This window comes from Sciurus carolinensis, chromosome 7 (genome assembly GCF_902686445.1).
Source record: "Sciurus carolinensis chromosome 7, mSciCar1.2, whole genome shotgun sequence".
NCBI lineage: Eukaryota > Metazoa > Chordata > Mammalia > Rodentia > Sciuridae > Sciurus > Sciurus carolinensis.
In genome coordinates this window covers 114,354,439-114,372,918 of record NC_062219.1, presented here as the reverse complement: position 1 = coordinate 114,372,918, position 18,480 = coordinate 114,354,439, and the positions used below count along the sequence as shown (strand labels likewise).

Sequence of the window (18,480 nt, the reverse complement as noted above, 5' to 3'; positions counted from 1 at the left end):
AAATAAAAATCCCCTTCTACTTAAAATAGGTAGATTGGATTTTGTTGCCTTCAAGTGAGCCTTGACTCATGCAAGTCCTAAGAAAATAGATGCCATGTTCTAGAATGGTAGGGGATGGGGGACCAGTGTGCAGTACAGGCAGGGACGGAGAAAACCTTCTCTTTTCTTTCTATTTTTTTTTTTTTTTTTTTTTTTTTTTTTTTTTGTGTGTGTGTGTGTGTGTGTGTGTGCTCTAACCAGTTGTTAGTCTGTTGTGATCCTAGAGGACAGGGGAGTGGATGCATCCCTTACCTCAAGCCAGGGAGACAGACTTCAAAGTCAGAGCTTGGAGAGCTTGTCCAGTGTCCCCTGCAGTTTGGAAAAGGCAGCCACTGTGTGTGACTCAAGCTTGGAAACTGACAGGCAGAGGCTGCAGGTGATCGGCTAGTCTGATGGTGGCTGTACTGGGAACCACCAGGGCGCCGCGAGTTTGTTGGGTGAGCGTAGCGGGTGAGTGTTCCCTGTGGATGGGGTGTTGCACTACACATCTGTGGGGCAATGGGCTCAGGTTGTTACTGTTGATCCTGTTCGAAGAGGCTGCCCAGAGGTGCAGATGTCAGTAGGAGGAGGCAGCAGTGGATCATAAAGGACTTGGGGGCCAAAGGAGGAGCAGGAGCAACCAGCCGGAAGGAATCTGCAGGAAACTGCAGGTGAAGGATTTGCACAGCAGCCCCCTGTGAAGGAACCCCACCGACATCGGAGGACCTGCCCTCTCCTTCCTCTTCCCTCCACTGCTCCAGCCTGGAGGCATGGAGATGGCAGGGCAGAGAAAGAAAGCCAGTCTGTCCCCTCTGTCCCTTGAGGGCTCAGATCCAGCGGTTTGGGAAAGAGGCTTCACTTTTAAATGGATCCCTCCTTCCCTCTGCTAATTACTGAACTGAAGCTACTTTCAAAATAAACTTTTTTCCACTTAGAAATGACCAGAAGGGAAGGATGAATAGGTGGAGAATTTGGGGGGCAGGAAAGCTTTTCCATATAATGGTGGATACATGTCATTACACATTCCTCAAGACCCACTGAATGCACGGCGCCAAGAGAGAACCCGCATAAGGACCGTGGGCCTTGGCAGTCCATGTAGGTCCATCAGCCGCAACAACCGTAGTCCTCTGAGGAGTCCTTGAGAGTGGGGAAAGTTGTGGGGGACAGGGTGGGAGCATAGGGGAACTCTGCAGTTTCTCCTCAATTTTGCTGTGAACCCAGAACTGCTCTGAAATTAAGTTTATTTAAAAAAAAAAATTACCAGCAGAGTGATGGGTCTTGGCATAGGCTGTACTCAAGGGCCAGGAAGTCCCTAGCAGGGTTTCTGGACAGCAGCACAGGAGGGACACAAGGTCCTTAGGGAAATTCTTTGTGAGTCCCAGCTGCTCTACTCAAGGCCCAGCTCCTTTGCTGTCCCGTGGTTCCTGCTGATGTCTCTGCTAATTGCTTCCTCCACACAGCTCTCCACCCTTGTGTCCCACCTCTGGGTGGGACTGGCGATGGGCAGAGAGCTCCCGGCGGGGCTTCGGAAAGCCTTGTGTTTTCCCTTGAACTGTGTGTGGAGTGTGCTGTCACTAGGAAGGCGAACGGGCAGCTCCCAGAGGGGAGGTTTCCCTGGGGTCCCTTGTGCTGAGAATACTTGAGGAGCAAGAGAGATGGACGGCAGTTGGAAACGACCATTCAAGCCAGCCCAGCTTGAGGAAAGGGGGCTGCTCAGTTCCTCCCCTCCTGGGGGGCCCGCTCAGCCCTCTTCGCACCATTTCCAGCATCCAGGCCTGGCGCTGTCCCAGGGGCTGACCCTGCCCCCTGACCAAACACCTCCTAAGAAGAGAAATGAGGGGAAGTCAGGGTAGAGGAGCTCCCCAGACGGTCCCTCTAAGCCAGCACCTGGAGCAGGTGTCTCTGGCCCCTCCTTCATTTTCACCTTAAGTCTGGACTCGGCCCCCACTTACCCGAGGCCAGGGCTTCCGGAGGAGGACAAACAGGACTGAGAACACCAAGCCCTTGTTCAAGAGGAATCCGCAGGTCAAAATAACTGGAACAGCCACCCTCTGGCCTGCAAGTCAAAGGCAAGCATCGACTCCCTCCACCTGACCCTCCCGACCCAGAAGGTTGGGTGTCTGCTGCACGGAGGCCCCTGCTTCCTGCCTCCTGGCTGCCAAGCAGCCTTTCACAGCCTGCGCGGATGAGGCCTCCACCCTCCCCAGAGGAGGCTCCCAGGTCTCCTGCCACCCGCCCCTCCCCACCCCATGCCCCCTGCACACAGCAGCTGGTTGCTCTGTGCTGACCCTCCCCTTCCACCAAGGAGCCGGAGAGGCCCTTCTGCTCCCAGCTGTGTCCGGCATGACCACCTGACATCCAAGGCTCCCGTGACCTGAAGGTGTGGTCCTGCTGGACTCCACCCATCTGCTCCACTCCACTGGGTCCTCCTCTTTGGAGAGGACACACCCTGTGCATCTCCACCACCTGCTCCCGCTTCTTCACCGCCCCTTCTGCACTTTCTAACTCCTCTGCCCCCTTGAGGTTTCTGTTGCCCACCTCTGGCTCCACCCTGACCCCAGGCTCTGGGTGTCTCTGCTCATCCAGTGCTTGGATCTGCTCTACAGAGGACATCTGTGGCCCGATTGCTCAGATTGCACAGCCAGGAGGCCATGCTTCCCGGTGCAGCACCTGCCACCAGGTCACAGAAGGCTCTTGGATCCTAGCTCCCCCTAGCTCCCTCCTCCCTCTGGGGTTGCTGGATGGACCTTGGCCACCTTGATATACTAGCACCCAGGGCTTCGGTGGGGCCTTAGGATAGAAATTTAAATGAAGGTCATTCTTCCTGTTGTGTTCAGGACCCCCTGGCCTGTCTGGAGCAGGAGACAGTCCTTTGGGTGGTTCAACCTGACTCTCATGAGTCCACAAGTGGGGTGCAAGCCTGGGGCTCCAGCTAAGCTCAGGTGTGCCACTGCCCCACTTCCGTTGCCACACACAACTTACATCAAACCTGGACTGTCTTTTGGGGTTGGTTCTGTCTGGTGTGGACCATGCTCTGGAAGAGATCTAAGCTCTTCAGGGTCTTGACTGAGACCTGGTCCTTACTGGTAATGCTTGACGAAGATGGGGCAGCACACCCTGAGCTGTCCATCCAGCCTGGCCCACTTGACCTGAGCTGGGAGGGGCCTCCAAGGGGTTTGGAACAGCTTTTCTTCCTGCACGGGCTGAGCCACTGTTCCACGGACCTACAGTTTGGTTGGGGGGAAAGGTTTACAGAGTCCCAGAAGGTCAAAGGTAGTAGTGTTCAACACCATCCAGTCCACCCTCCAAAGCAGTGGGGTGGACAGGGGTGGCCACAGTCACATAGCGGACAGTAACCGAGCCAGCCCCAGGACCGGACCCAGGCCTCCCAACCCTGTGCCTGTGTATGTCTGTGACACCAGGCTGGTCTCAGCCATCAGAGCCTCACCCAGGGAGCCTGGCCCAGTTTTTCAGCTCTGTGTCCTCCTCCACTCAGCCCATCCCGGCCAGCCTGCCCACGCCCCACGCCCAGAACCTCCTCCTGCACTCGCTTCCAGTTGGTGATGCAGCTTGTCCACGCAGTAGGGAGCTCCCTCCTCACGCCCTCTGCAGCCGCCTTTCTCTCCCCTCAAACTCCCATGCCAGGATTCACTTCCTAAGTGGGGTTGGTGGGACAACATCCACCACCTCCAAACAGCCTCACGTTATATAGGTCTCTTTCCATGCCAGTCACTGCCGTGTCCTCCCCCACCCCAAAAGCTGCAGAAGAAGTAAAGAAGGCATCTCCATAGTCCAACTATTTACTAACCTAGCTGAGAAAAACAGTCCTGACTCGCTCACACTCCCCAAAGAACTTCAGTAATTACTACAGGTATCCCTTGTGGAGGATTCTGTCTTTGTTTCTCCTGAAATTCCTCTAGGTATTTCCATCACCATATTAGCCTAATGTTTCCTCAATTATTGGAGAGAAGGAATGGGAAGCTGCTATCGAAACATCACTTCGTGTTACTTATGGCTCCAGGAAAATAATTATGTTTCAGTTTATCCTGTGCTAAGCTTGATATAGTTCTTAGGTGCTCACGTGGGCTCTGTCATTCTCCACGGCTTCTCCTTGCTAGCACCATCCTCTTGCTAGCTAATTCTATTTACAGATCCTAAAGACTCCTGTCTTTATTAAGGTTTGAGTTAGCCAGGCAAGATGGCGCACTGCTGTAATCCCAGCAACTCAGGAGGTTGAGGTAGGAGGATTGCAAATTTGAGACAAGGCTGTCTCAAATAAGACCTGTCTCAAAATAAATAAAAAGGGTTGGGGATATAGCTCAGTGGCAAGTCGCTTGACCAGCATGCACTGAGCCCCGGGTTTGACTGAAAAACAGTCTGAAAAACAAAAACAAACTTGAGTTAAAAGTACTGCAAACCGCTCACTGGTACACAGAGCAGAGGTCTTTGCCAAGCATGAAATGTAGGGCCTTGGTGTCTCTGACCTCAGTAAATGCAGAGGAACCCAAAACATTGGAACCACTGAGTAGTACAGTGAAAAAGCCCCACCAAGAGGAGTTTACTGAGGCCCAGAAAGAGTGAGGGACTTGCCCAAGGTCGGTAGGTATATTCAAGGCAAAGAGGAATTCAGAATCTTCTGTCACCATGCAATCTGCAGCGGTTGCACTTGCCTGGTAAGGACTGCAGTTCAGCTCTTCGACAATTGTGAAGGACTCAGGCCAAGTTAATAAAATGTTCCTGAGTCGAGGGCAACGGAGCTGCTTACCTACAGGAACCCATTGTTAGTTACTGGGCAGGGCAGACTTCCAAGCACTGAGGATTGGTTTGACTCTGTTCCTGCAGTCCAGCCTGCAGCGCCGTCTCCTTGCTAGCTAACGCTATTTACAGATCCTATGGACTGCGACTGGAACCCCGTCCTGTCCTGAGAGTCGTCTATTCAGGTCTGCAGAAGAGCAAGACCCCATGGTGGTGGAGGCCGCCCAAATCACAGCGCCAAAGGAGGTCTACTGAGAAGGTGGAGGCAAAGGCACTGAGCACCACCTTCCAGTGCTGTGTCCCCACGTGGGCTGACAGGCTTTTTAACAAAGGAGTGTCCCCGCCAACAAGAAGAAACCAAAGGTTGGTGAAAGGCCCTCACTGTGTTCTCTCCTACTGTGTAAGTTCATTGAGAAAGGGGACAGCATCTTTACTGTCAAATGGAGCCCATTTCACAGGTTCTCCAGGGACAAGCAAGTCGCGTGGGCCCTGTGGGATCCCCGCTGCTCCACCCCTCTGCAAAAGCACCGGGTGAGTTAACCTCTGGAGTCTTCCCTTGCACTGAGAGACAACAGCTTCACAGTGGGGAGATTAACAAGTTACCAGCTTGGCACTAGTAAGTGCTCAGTTTCCGGTTTCCCATGGAGTTAAATGGTTTTTTAGTTCACCCAGTCCAACTTCCTTATTTTACAGGTGAGAAAACTGAGGCCCAGATTCACAAAGCAAGAGAATGGAAGGCCCCGGTGTTCTGACTTGGGGTCTGGGGTTTCCCCCATTACTCTCTCCACAGCAGGCCCTCGTGGCAAATGGGTCCCAGCCCATTTGCTGTACCAGAGGAGACCCCTCCCTGCCCCCTCCCCGTCCCAGGTCCACCTGCTGCTCACCGTCACACTCTACCAGCCGAATCCGTTGGTGCAGGACAATGGGGTTCTGGGATGAGAGGTGGATCACGCACTGGTACAGCCCCACGTCCTCCCTCCGGAGCCGGGTCATGGTGACTCTGATGACAGCCTCCGTGGGATAATCCTCCAGCAGGAACCTTCCAGCCTGGGCCCGGTTGAGGTCTCCATTTCTGGTCTCCGTGAGCACCAGATTCTCCAGGCGGCCCTGGTCCCTCACCCGCTGCCAGGCCTTCAGGCTGGTGGCGTACTTGTTGATGTTGTAAGGACAGGTCACAGTCAGGCTCCCGCCCTCCAGAAGGCACTTCCGCTCCTCCCTTTCACCTTCAGCTTGGAGCCCTAGAAGGAGGAGTCCAGCACCTCACTGGTGTCCCCAAGCTGAGTCCTCCTCCCCCTCCTCTCCACCTGTCTCCATTCCGTCGATCCAGAGGGGAGCTCACCGGAACAGTCCCAGCTGGAACTCATCTCTTTCCCATCTTGGCCCTCGATACCATGCATCACCCCAAACCTGGTTATACCGTCATCACCATCCACAGGTTTTATGAAGCACTTACTATGTCCTAAACACTGAGCCAAGAGCTTCCCGTTGATCTGTTATTCATCTGATTCTTAGGACAACTTTCTGATATATGGGCCATCTGCAAAATGAGTACCTGTATCTAGATGCTATTTACGCATGAAGAAGAAACCGAGGCTCAGGGAGGTTAGGAGGACTTCTTGAGGTCGGAAAGTGGTAGAGATGGGATTCAAACGCAGCTCTGATTCCAGAGCCCTCACCCTCTTTCCCACCTTCCTTCTCAGTGCCTTGCTGGAGAGGTTTCCATTTCAGTTTTGCCTCCCTCTTGCTACTACCCTGTGCCGTTTACATTTTCCTTCTGCATGCCTCCTCCAGATCCTTCAAAGGGAGATTTGCTTTCCATTTCTGGGCATCTCCCGGGATATCAGCATGGTGCCGGGAGATTGCTTGACTGGCTCCACATCACTTCCTCAACCTGAAGATGCCGGAGAGGAACCTCCAGCCTGTCTTATGGTGCGGTCCCTGCTGGGCCGGGGTGACCAGCGTGGTCTGCATCTGTCCCCCCCTTTTCCCTGGCCTGTCTCTAGCACAAGCCCTGATCTCATTCCAGTCCATCCTAAAGAATCCAGAGAAAGTTCCTTAGCCGCTGCGTTTCTCCCGATGGTCTCCACCCCTGGTCCTGTGCCCCTCCCCCCACCCCTCACCCGCCTCTCCTTACCTGAGACACAGAGCAGCAGCAGCAGCTGCCCCAACTGTGGCCACCCCCGCTGGCCTGCCCCCTGCATCCCGTCCTCCTTCCTGAGTCTGCTGTAGCCTCTCCTGTTGCTGGAGGACGCTGCCCTATGAGGGGTTGGTTTATGGTTGTCCCCCAGAGGTGCTGCTGTTTCTTTAGATTGAGAAACCCTGAGGGAGATGTAACAAGGGAGCAGCCCAGGAAAAAGCAGAAGGTCCTTCCTGCCTCTGCTATGTCACAGTCCTGTTGGGAAACACTCAGCGGCTCCCGGTTCTCCACCACAGCAGGTCCAGCCCCACCCATCTGAGGTTCCCCCTCTCCTCCACCCTGTGCCTCTGGTCACCAAAACCCGTCATCACTGGCCACCACCCACTACAGTCTGCCACTCCTCACACCGAAGTCCCCAACTGAAATGACGCTGTGCATCCACACTGTGCTCACCCTCCAAGGCCGGGGTTGAGCTTTAGATGACACCACCTCCGTCAATCTTATTCGACACCAGGGTTCTCAGGTATGGGCAGGTGGCGGAATCACTCCAGAAGTCTATCAGTACCTATACTCACGCCAGGGACTCTGGGATGGCAGGCCTGCAGAGAGACTCAGGAATCTGCATCGTAGCAAGCAGCCTAGGTGATTCTGAGGCAAGCGGCCCAAATAGACCATGCCTGCAAAAGCCCTGTTTGCAGTCAGAGGGACCTGGAGGCCTGCCTCTGCTCTGCCTGTGTAGGACAGGGACTTCCCTGAGCAGCCCAGTCAGGACTAGACATGGAGACCACAGTTATGATAGGAGAATGACCCAGTGAAGTCCTGGGCATACCTAGGCTTTACTCCAGTCATCTCACTTGCTCTGGTCAGTGCTGTGAGACTGTATAATGGACACCTGTCATCTTTTGACTCTCTGGCACCCAACACTTTATGGAGAGGTGAATGTGGCCCGATGTGTACGTAAGTTTTCCTAAAACATGGAGTTCCACTTCCCCTTCTGTTGGGTAGGAAGGCAAATATTCCTCACCCTTCTCCCAGTTAGCTGTGACATGGACACAGGTCCTGACCTCAGCTCAGCAAAAGGCCTGATTCCACCCAGGACTCTGGATCCCAAGGATGGGATTGATCCAAGATGCAGGGCCAGTGGAGATGACTTACACAGAGGCATTTAAGCAGAGTCCAGGGATAGCATACAGCAAGTGGTTGGTGACTTCCTGTGTCCAGGACAACATTGCCAGACCTGCTGGAATCTCGGCTGTGGCCTCGGCTCTTCCTCCCCTCTTGATATCTGCCTGTTTTCTAACCCTGGTTCTCCAGCCTCCTTATTGACCCTGTGAGCTCCCAGGCTCCCTCTACGGTCCCTCTGCTATCAGCACCGCCCAAGGTGAATGCTGTTGTTGGCTTTGAGAACCTTCACTAGTATTGGTTAGGTGACATTGTGCCCTTTGAGGCTATGAAGCATATTGAGACCCAGAAAATTAAGTGAGTCCCTCAAGATCAGACACACTGACCTCAAGAATACAGAGCTGGTATTCAAACCCAGACATGGTGTCGTTTTGTCAGCCAAGAAACAGGAGGCTCTGTGAGCCTGAGTAACTAGGGAGTGTTTAAAAAAGATAAGGGAACTTGGGGAAGCCAGCGTGGGATGCTGCAGTACCCTGAGTCTAGTGACCACGGCGAGCTGTCCACCTACAGATCTGCAGGCAAGAGGATGGAACGGTCACCTGAACTTGGAGTTAGTGGCCATCTGGCGAGGGGCTCGAGGGAACCTTCAGAGTGGAATGCAACCACGCATGCCACCCCCTGACCTCAGTCTCTTCCCGTGCTCTGCTGTCCTCTCCTGCTGTCCTTTGGCTAAGCCCAGACAGAAGCTGGTGCCTGAGGAAACCTGCTGACTTGCCCACATGGGCAGGTTCCTGGGCACAAGCAGGGAAGAAGAGGACAGAGAGGAGACCTGCAGGTGCGCACGGGAGAGTGTCCAGCATGACCATTTGTCTTCCAATGGAGTGCACAAAATTTTTCAGGCAAATGTAATTTATTGGACTTAAATATCACTTAGTTTATAATTCAATGAATCACACGAGCACACCAAGCCATGCAGTTCTGGATAAATATATGAATGTGTCACGGTGTTTAACAGAGAGCATTATGATTTCTTTGAAACAAACTTGAGCAGCACCAAGATAACTGTAAGCTGTGATCTGATAGACTCGCAGGAGCCCCGGAAGCTGAGCGAGTGTCTTAGGCTTCAGGAGAAGGCAATGCAGTGTTCTAAGAGGTACTGTTTGGGAAACACTGATCCAGTGTGTCCTGCCTCTTCTGGGTAGCCTCCAATTACAGTGTCTCCCCTGCCCCTGGCCTTTTTTGTCATCTTCATAAACTTAAAGAACATTGGAACTGCTAAAATGCAGGTGCCGGGCCAGCCACCTCAGGATGTAAACACTGTGCGCCATTCAGCCGCTGCATCTGAGCTGCTCAGTTCAAGACAGGGAAAGCTGAGACGGTCGACTTCTGGATAAGTCCTTCTCTGAAGACTCGAGGAGCTCCAGCATGAGATGAATTCCACTCACACCCCTTCTAATGAACTCAAAATTAGGGGATCAGAAATCATCTCTGAGGTCAGTGCCGTCCCTGGGTGGGTTCAGGTAGAGCCATAATCATTAGGAGGGAGTCCTTGTGGGATGGAAGCATGTACCTCAGAACCAGGTTTGTTTGTTTGTTTGCAGAGGAGGGGGAAAGTCTCGCTGATTGCAGGAATGTGTTTCCTATCATGAGACAGATGTTGTGTGGCAAGGTGTGTTTGTTTTTGGGGGCTCTAGGATGAAACTGACCTTGATCATTGCTGAATTGGAATGGAAGGACCCATCTCCTTTCCCCACCATTGGGGTCCCTTCTGCTGTAGAACCCAGAGGTAGGACACAGAGAAGTCCTGGTTTAACGTGGGTGGAGGTCTCAAGGCACAGGTGACCTGCATACCTATTTCATGGGGGACAGTGGGAGAGTCCCAGAGACAGCATGGGAGCCGTCAGGGGAGTTGGGTGCAGACCAAGTGGAGGAGGATGGTGAGTGAGAGCTAAGGGGCACACAAGGGACAGCCTCCAGAGCCCCACTGGTGGGATCTTGTCACCCTGCCATGTTTGCCCCTCATGTGATTCAAGGAAGAGAGGCAGAACTCCTGGCTCTTCATGTGACTTCCGATCCCCTCAGCAAGAGTTCTTCAATCTTCCTTCCTGCCAGGAAATGGTGACTTACTACTCATGTGACCTCACCTTGGTCACGTACACCTCTGCCTTCATGGGTTAGTTTCAGGATCCAGAGACAAAGCACACACCGCAAGGCAGGTGCTATCTACCCATCACCCTGCGCATCCCATCTTGTCTCCTAGTGTTTTCCCAGGATACAACGGTCAGCACAACTTGGTTTCTCATTAATTCCCACCATGGCCTCTTCTCTTCTTGTTCTATGGGTAGAAATGTTGGGAGAGTGACAGATGAAAAGAGAAAACCCAGGCGTCTGATTCTCAAGAGAGGGAGGCTCACTCCAGTGGCTGGGGAAGGAGGATGCTTCTAAGTTCTGTCCATGGTTGAAATAGTATGGTCCAGGGTAAGGACAGGGGCAGCAATACCGGCCGTGCCTGCTCAACCTCACAACCCCACAAGAGAGTGATGGTGGAAAGCACTGGGCTGTCTTTACTTCACACCAAGTTGCAGGTGGAGTGAAGAGCGGGGTCCTGCTGGGAGCCGTTCCTTCTCTTCTGAGGGTGATCAATGTGGACAGGGCCAGGTATCAGGGAATCCTGGGCCCTGGAAATCTCCCGTGAGCACAGATTCAATTCAGACCCTCTCCATTTGGCTTCCAACAACTGCCAGGTGGACATGGACAGAGGTCAGGGTCACTGTCGTGGGTTCGTGGGTCTAGCGTCCAAATGACCTCTGAGTGACAGCAAACAGGACAGTGAAGATCAGGCTCTTAATGAAGATTCCGCAGGCCACAGGAATGACAATGCTGAACACAAGGAGCCTGCTGGAGAGAGAGGGAGCGCTGCCTCGTTGGACCATCATCTCAGGTCTTTCAGAGGCTGCACATGGGCCAGACGCCCTGAGGTGCCTGGGAATTCACAGGCCCCCAGTATTGCTGAGAGTCACCCCTACCCAGTGACTCTGAATGCAGGAATATAAATACTTGGGGTTTCCACCTGGTAGGGACTACTCGGTGTAACCCAGACCTACCTCGAAAGATCAAAGCTGCTCCTGCGAAACTGGCCTGTGAGACCCCCCTCCGTTTCCTTCCCCTCTGCAACCCTGTCAGGGGCCTCAGTGACCCTGCCAGGGATCACTTCCTAAAACACTGTAAGAATACATTTTCCCACAACCTTTCCCTCAGGGAGTAAGGCCGAGACAGGGAGGCCGTGGCCCCCCTCGAGTGCCTCACCCTCCCCAGGTTGGGGCCTCCACTCTTCCATCACGGGGGCTGACAACTCCCTGTGTTACAGTCCTTCTTTCTCAAACAGCTGGAGTGGCTACTGCTGTCCTGATAGGCCTCTGACCAGCAGAAGAGTTAATATTAGTTAACAGAGTCAACAGGTAAAAAGAGGCACACACAGCCTCTTGTCGGAATGTGGGCAAAGGTATGTACTCTCTACCTATTGGAAAGTAAGAGTAGTGAAGAAAGAAAAGCATCAATTCCCACTAGATTATTTTATTTAGTCCACAAAACTTAAATGAGCACTGACTGTGTACCAGGCACTCAGGCTGGTGCGAGTAAAATAACATAAGGAGGAAATTAAATAAGTCCCTGCCCGCTCCCATGTTATGAGAATGGAGAATGAGTAGCTGGACCTACAACCTGTAAGCCAACCAGTTCCAAACTATGGATAATCCTTTTAATAAACCCATGTAGAAATTGAAGCAGTGAGGAAATATGTTACATAGTGCATATTGCGTCAAAGGAAAAATCATAATAGTATGTAAAGAGGAAATAAATTTAGTTCCAACATTATAAAAAAAAAAAAAGTCACTGCCTCTACCCTCCCCCACAAGCAGGAGTTCACATTAATAAAGAAGTGAAAATGGTTACCAGGAATATTCTTTTCCTTGATGCCGAGAATTAAACCCAGGGCCTGATGCATGCCTAGCACACACTCTGAGCCACAGCCCCAGGCCCAGCAGGAATATTGTTACGACACTAAACTCACGTTGGAAAACCTGCAGTGACGCTGGTTCATTTGTGCATATGGATCACCTGCAAACTGTGGTCCAATCGTTTGGAAGACCATTTATCCATGAGACGTGTCTACAGAATGATGTACGTGTTCAAATTCCCTTATGGAAATTTTGTTTGACTGATTGATTGTTTTGACAACGACACCCATGACTAAGATCTGGCAAATGATTATGTACTTGATGACTTTTTTCAACTGACAGAAAAGTATGTGTTCATTGAATCTCTGATTAGAAGAAGACAACGTAGCAATGTTGAAGGATGATTTCAGCAGGGACACTGATGGCGTGTGTGTAATTAGAATTAGTACTATGTTAAAATATGAAAGACCAGCTGAGGCCGGGGGAAGACATGTTGTTAACGGGAATATGGAAGAACATTTCTTTCTCTGTTAATTCAATATTTAATGATATACACATTCTAGAATAAATCATCATTTAACAACTGTAAAGAGAGGTGTGCCTGCCAACTTAGTGGCCCTTTGTCTGATGCTATCATTTGGCTCTGAGGTGTTCCTCAAAGGCCCATGTATTAAAGGCTTGGTCCCCAGATTGGCACTATCGGGAGGTCATGAAAACTAAGAGGTGGGATCTGGTAGGAGGTCTTTAGGTCATTAAGGATATTCCCTTAAAAGGGACAGTGGGACCTGACCCCCAACCCCTTTCTCTTCCTTTTTTACCATGTCCTGATTATAAGGCTTTGCCAGGCACTGCCACCATGATGTATGGCATCAACACAGGCCCAAAAGTCATGAGGCCAACCAACCATGGACTGATACTTCCAAAGCTTTGGACCAAAATGAACCTTTCCTCTTTATAAGTTTATTACCTCAGGTATTCATTATAGTCACAGAAAGCTAACTAACACACCTACACTTTAGTAATCTCCTGAAAATCTAATTTAAATATACTAAAACTGGACCCACCTCCAGAAATTTTCATTCCATTGGTCTATGGTAGAGTACTTGCACCAGTGTTAAAATCAAACAAAACAAGAAAAAGAAATGCTTCAGACAATCATAACCCATAGCTGCTGCTGAGGGCTAAGGAGCTAGATAATCCCTTCCAGCTCTGGTTTTCCAGCATCCCTACTGCATCAACAGGAAACTAAAGCCAGAGAGGGTCCTGACCTGCCCAAAGTCACACAGTTAGTTTGGCTGACACAGAAACCAGGGTCCCTCACTCACAGTGCTTTTTCAATTGCGCTATTACACCCCAGGGTTGGCTGGATCCACTGGGATTTTTCCTTTCCTCCCCACTTTGTTGTACAAGGCATGAGGGGAGGGAGCTGAGGAAAATGGCGGCCTTGTTCAGAGCCTCCTCCTCACTCTACCACCACCGCCTTCCTCCCTGGGAATTTCCAACTCTTGCCCCACCCCACTCCACCCCACCCCCATCTCTGTTCCACCACATCCTCTAAGCACATAGACTGGGGAACATAGCACTTGGTGTCTAAACCAGGAGTCCAGAGGCATGCAAATCATACCTGATGGTATCTGTCACCTTTGTGAGGTTGACTGTGGTGTTTGGAGAGATGACAGCAGTTGGCGTGGGTAGGAATGGGGTCACAGTCCTAGAGCTGGTATAGGGTATACTTGGGATGTTCGTGGTAGGAAGGGTGAGAATCTGAGTCAATTTCGTGGTAGGATTCTTGTCAGAGGTATCTGTAAGAAAGCATATTGGATGGATGGATGGATGGATGGATGGATGGAATAGGTGGCGGGGAGATGGAGCTGAGGAGGGAAATGAACATGGCCTTTCAAGAAGCAAGATTTTCCTCTACCAAAAGCAAAAATATACTGTGAGGTCAGCCTGGGTTGGAGACAGGAAAGAGGAAGAGAGAAATGGAGGAAGTAAGGGAAGAAAGGAACAAGGAAGGGAGGTGCAGAAAGGAACTCTCAGGGTATTTGTGTTATTGGAAACATACTAGCCTGCTATTCTTATCCATATGCCCTTTCTTTTTTCCAAGAATAATTTCCTTATTACTCTGTCTTATACCATTCACTCTGCCTTTTAGAAGTACATTTTACTTTAAAAGTTATCTTGTATAAATCAACTGCATATGTACCATGTCTTAGGCTTAGAATTCCCCTAGTACTAGAAACTTCAACCTGTCTACCTTTCCTCTTTCTTTCTTAGTTCATCTAATATTATTGCTGGGGACAGAGAGCCCAACAAGGCACAGGCCCTTTCTCAAGGAGTTTGGAGATTAATAGGGGAGACAGATAAGTAAACCAGTCCCTACCACCCAGTGAGATAATACTGTGCACAAGAAGGACACAGAGAGAGCCTGGAGACAGGCTCTTGGGGGAGCCGCCTTGGGCTTACCAGTCAGGACCTGCATTTGAAATGAGATCCCCAGGCAGCTGATGCTCCCTGGGAGGCCTGTGGTGCACTGTTTTGAAAGCATCACATGGTTTCTTGGAAGAAGGAGAAAGGATCACAGGAGGCTTCCCAAGGACATGCCTTCTAAGTGGAGACCTGAGGAAGGGTATTAAATTATCCCAAATCTATTGCTCACCTTTCATAGCACCCCACTTCCCACATAGCACCCTAGATTAGGCTCTGCAACCAAGGGGAATCCCATGCCTAGAAGCCCCCACTTGCTATGTGCCAAATGTCTGTCGAGGACCTCACAGGGCACACAAGGAGTTTCTGGGAGAAAGTTGGCCAGTAGGAATCCTGAGCTATGGCTCCGCTGGTGACACCGGCACATCCATCCCTGCCTGGTCTGCCTCTTCCCACCCACTCCCAGGTCACTCACCTGTGGTCACCACCAGGGGGACAGGATGGAACAGGAGGATGGGCTCCTTGGGAGGAGGATAGTAGATCACACACCGATACAGTCCTGAGTCCTCCACTTGAAGGTTTATCATTCGGACCTGAAGCATGGACTCCTGAGGGTCATCTCTGAGAATGTACCTCCCCACCTGGATTTGACTGAGTGTCCCCTGAGAACTCTCTGTGACAACCAGCGTCTGGGGCTGCTCCCCGTCCCTCAGCCTCTGCCAAGCCTTCTTGCTGTATTTATACTTCTGGTTGACGGGACAGTTCACAGTCAGGGTCTCCCCCTCTGCTAGGACACATTTTTCCTCTGCAGCTTGGAGTCCTGTAAGCAGGAAAATAGAGTTAGGCTCTGTGAGGAAGAGTTGGGAAAGAAAAGGAGAGGAACCAGCTCTTCTTGTCTAACCATCCAGTTTTCAGATGAGGACCTCAAGGCCCCTGGAGAAGATGCATCTCTCTCTAAGCCACACGCAAACACAAATCTCTCCACCACGAAGTGTTGGGTTCTGTTTTTTATGATAAGAACCACACTCTGTAGAGTCCATCACAATCTAATTCGATAAATGATCCTTTTGAGATAAAGTAATTACCTGACTGGGGACAGAACAAGTACCACTGTACAAAGATCAGGAGTGGCCTGGCATGGCAGAGGTACAGAGAGGGGCATGGGGTGAAGAGTGGAGGGAAGACATGATACCAGCAGAGAGTGATTCTGCAGGAAGCTGGGAACTTCAGCTAAGTTGGGGAAAAGAGACAGGTTCAAGAGACCTTTGACCAAACAGTGAGGAAGCTATTCTGAGGACATGCTGGACAGGAGACCTGACTGCCAAGAGATCCCGCTTCCTGTTTTTGACAAAAAGCCACAGCAGCGTTTCTCCACTGAGGACAAGTCTTTCTTCCCCTCTCCCACCAGGGACACTGAGTGATGTCCAGAGACATTTTTGTTGTTATAACCAGAGGTAGGGGTGGATGCTGCTGCCATCTAATAAGAATGGGAAAGCAATGCTGGCCAAAATGTCAGTAGTACTGAGTTTGAGAGCCCTGGGGTTACAGGGACAGTAGGAATTATTTTTCTGCTCTAATCCAAGAGGGGCTTGCTTATGGAGGTGCAGAGGATCCTGTCTGTGCCTTCAGCTGGACACTCGGGGCTCTACAGGTTTACTGAGGGGCCACAGTGTATCAACTCAGACCTGGAGATATCTTTCTCCGTGGAACACCAGGGAACAGCTGGACAGTACTGCTGGGACAAACTGCCGGTGGGGCCACCCCGACCTGCTGTTTCAATACCCTGACTGCACACTCGCCCACTTTCACCCTCCGTGGACGCTCAGGAGTGCCCAGTGAACAACGCCAAGAGTACTCCCTCCAGTGGAGCACCTGCCTTCCCGTGCAGGCTGGGCCAGGCTCCCGCAGGTCCTGCCTACCTCAGCCTGACCCTGGGAGGACCATCCTCAGGGACTCCTGAGGGTTCTGAAGATGAAGCAGAGATTGAAGGCCAATTCATTTTCTAAGGAAATCTTTCCAATGGGTTTCCTGTGCAATGTCCACACACCCTGGTCAGGAATGCCCCCCACAAAAGATGGGTGAGCAGAGGCTGGGAGATGTCTTATTTATCTCCTCGTTTATCAAACTATGGCTGAGAGCCTTCTGTGTGCCAGGCACCATGCTGGACTTTGTGAAAGAAGCACAGGCTCCACCCTCCGGTTGCCACCAAGGAAGCCCTAACTTACTAAATTAATGTTATGGATCGATTTCCATTCTTTGCTAGCTCCCCAGGAAATGTGGGAGTTACAGGGCTCACAAACTTGCTCACCTCTTGCAAAAGAGACTGGGAGAAATGTGTGCTCTGTACACATTTGCAAGAAAGGAAGAAAGTCTGTAATCCATTGCAAGAAAGGAAGCACTTTCAATAAGCTAATAAAAGAAAAAATTAAGTGCCACCTAACAAACACTATACACTAAGTGCATTAAAAGACTTAAGCTTCATATTTATAAGGTCGCCACTGTTATCATTCCCATTTAATGAATAAGGAAACTGAGGGACAGAGAAGCTAAGTGACTTACCCAAGGTCCCACGGCAATAAGGCGTGGAGTCAGGATTCAAAGCTAGAGAGTCACTACAGTCTGCTCTAAGTCTCTCAGCTGCATTGTCCAACACAACTGTCTGATTGGAATTGGCACATCCCCACCCAAGTATGAATGGATCCCTAGCTGGAAGGAGCTTTGGGGTTAACCCCTAACCTATCCCCGTAGGGCACAATGAAATTCATAACTCAGGTCTTGCTCTCTCACAAATACCCAAACTTCAACCCTTTGCTTCGCCTGGTTGTCCTTCAGGAAAACATAAATAAAACAAAAGCAAACGCACTGGCCCATCAGCACCCAGCTCCCATCTGTCCACCTCGATGACAGCCCCAGCTCGGAGATCCAAAGCAAGTACAGCCAGGTAGCTGCCCTCGACCCTGCTGGATGGGTCCCAGGAGACAGCTGCTCCCTGGGCTTCCGTGTCTTCCCAAGGCAAGACTGACTTTAACTCAAGCAGTCATTCTCCCTCTTTTATTCTGGGTGATTAGGAGGAAGAGCCAGCAAAGCCCCAAATGCTCTGCAGATTATAAGAGAAGCAGGGCTGGGGATGGACCAGCCCTCTGCACAGCAGAGCGGGGACCCTAACCTCCTCAAGAACAGGCTCCAGGCCTCTTCTGTTCACACCTGTGTCTTTAGCACACGAGACCCTGGGAAATATTTGTTAAATATAGATCTTTTGAGTTAACAGATTGTCCACATTGAAAGTACCATGATGGGACATATAAGTTCATTTTTCTGTATTAAAAAAAGTACATTAATTAAAAAAGAGAAAAATGCCCTTCAAAATCAGATAAAATTATTTTAGATCATACCCCAGTTAGATTTCCTCTATCATTATTTTCATCTATGGTTTGCTTGTCTCTGACACCAAAACGCAAAATGTACAGAGAGACTGGGGACAGACCTCAGTGGAAGAACATTTACCTAACACAGGGACTTGGGTTCGATCCCCAGTACTGCCATAGACAAAATAATAATAATAATAATGACAGACGTCTCACTTCCCTAATTCCAACCTTCTTTGATGTCTGTGCTCAGACCTGTATGTTCTCCTGATTTAACTGCTGGATGGCTCTGTCCTGGGTGATCATGTGCTCTGGTGCTTCAAAAAGAGAAGGACCCCTGGAGTTCAAAGCAGAGGTCTCACCTGCTCGCACCTCTCCGTTGCCTTACCTGAAACAAACAGCATCCACAGCAACCCCCAGAGCATCATCCTTCAAGTAGTCCAGCTCCAACTGCCCCTGTGGGCTCCTGCGTCAGCTATAAGGCACCACCCTGACACAGTGGCCCCGGAAAGTTGCTCAACAGGACATGAGGCCATTCCTGGGAGGTGCCGGGTCAGATGCTTTGTTCCATCACTGTTGATTCTGGTTGCAGACGTCAATGAGGAATCCAGAGACCAGGGCTCAATTGTCAATTAAACTTCTCTGAACCTCAATTTCCTCTTCTCTAGGACTAATGACAATTACCTTCTCAGCCTCACGC

The 18,480-nt window shown here is 50.8% G+C and overlaps 2 protein-coding genes across 3 annotated transcripts; both read right to left on the bottom strand.

Annotated features, from left to right (window-relative positions):
- Positions 1 to 308: 308 nt before the first annotated feature.
- Positions 309 to 7,043, bottom strand: LOC124989523 (triggering receptor expressed on myeloid cells 3-like). Its single transcript, XM_047559355.1, has 4 exons — positions 6,908 to 7,043; positions 5,658 to 6,011; positions 1,971 to 2,074; positions 309 to 1,839 (listed from the first exon to the last, which is right to left on the bottom strand). Exons 1-4 carry the CDS (start codon positions 6,972 to 6,974, stop codon positions 1,732 to 1,734), a joined length of 633 nt encoding a protein of 210 aa, XP_047415311.1. The 5' UTR covers positions 6,975 to 7,043; the 3' UTR covers positions 309 to 1,731.
- Positions 7,044 to 9,003: 1,960 nt separating this feature from the next.
- LOC124987972 (triggering receptor expressed on myeloid cells 1-like) lies at positions 9,004 to 18,271 on the bottom strand. 2 transcript variants are annotated; one of them, XM_047557083.1, is made up of 4 exons: positions 18,169 to 18,271; positions 14,891 to 15,235; positions 13,613 to 13,790; positions 9,004 to 10,930 (listed from the first exon to the last, which is right to left on the bottom strand). In XM_047557083.1, the coding sequence occupies exons 1-4, from the start codon at positions 18,206 to 18,208 to the stop codon at positions 10,822 to 10,824; spliced, it is 672 nt and encodes a 223-aa protein (XP_047413039.1). In that variant the 5' UTR covers positions 18,209 to 18,271; the 3' UTR covers positions 9,004 to 10,821. The 2 variants fall into 2 exon arrangements, with proteins under 2 accessions (XP_047413039.1, XP_047413040.1); XM_047557084.1 differs by having other exon boundaries at positions 9,004 to 10,927.
- Between the last annotated feature and the right edge of the window lie 209 nt (positions 18,272 to 18,480).

Excerpts from the sequence above, each read along its gene's own strand:
- LOC124989523 (XM_047559355.1), bottom strand. The coding sequence starts at position 6,974 with ATGCAGGGGGCAGGCCAGCGGGGGTGGCCACAGTTGGGGCAGCTGCTG. Across the intron at positions 6,012-6,907 it reads GCTGCTGCTCTGTGTCTCAG|GGCTCCAAGCTGAAGGTGAA; the intron begins GTAAGGAGAGGC and ends TCCTCCTTCTAG. Across the intron at positions 1,840-1,970 it reads TCCGGAAGCCCTGGCCTCGG|GAGGTGTTTGGTCAGGGGGC; the intron begins GTAAGTGGGGGC and ends TTCTCTTCTTAG.
- LOC124987972 (XM_047557083.1), bottom strand. The coding sequence starts at position 18,208 with ATGATGCTCTGGGGGTTGCTGTGGATGCTGTTTGTTTCAG. Across the intron at positions 15,236-18,168 it reads GTGGATGCTGTTTGTTTCAG|GACTCCAAGCTGCAGAGGAA; the intron begins GTAAGGCAACGG and ends TCCTGCTTACAG. Across the intron at positions 13,791-14,890 it reads CCCCCTGGTGGTGACCACAG|ATACCTCTGACAAGAATCCT; the intron begins GTGAGTGACCTG and ends GCTTTCTTACAG.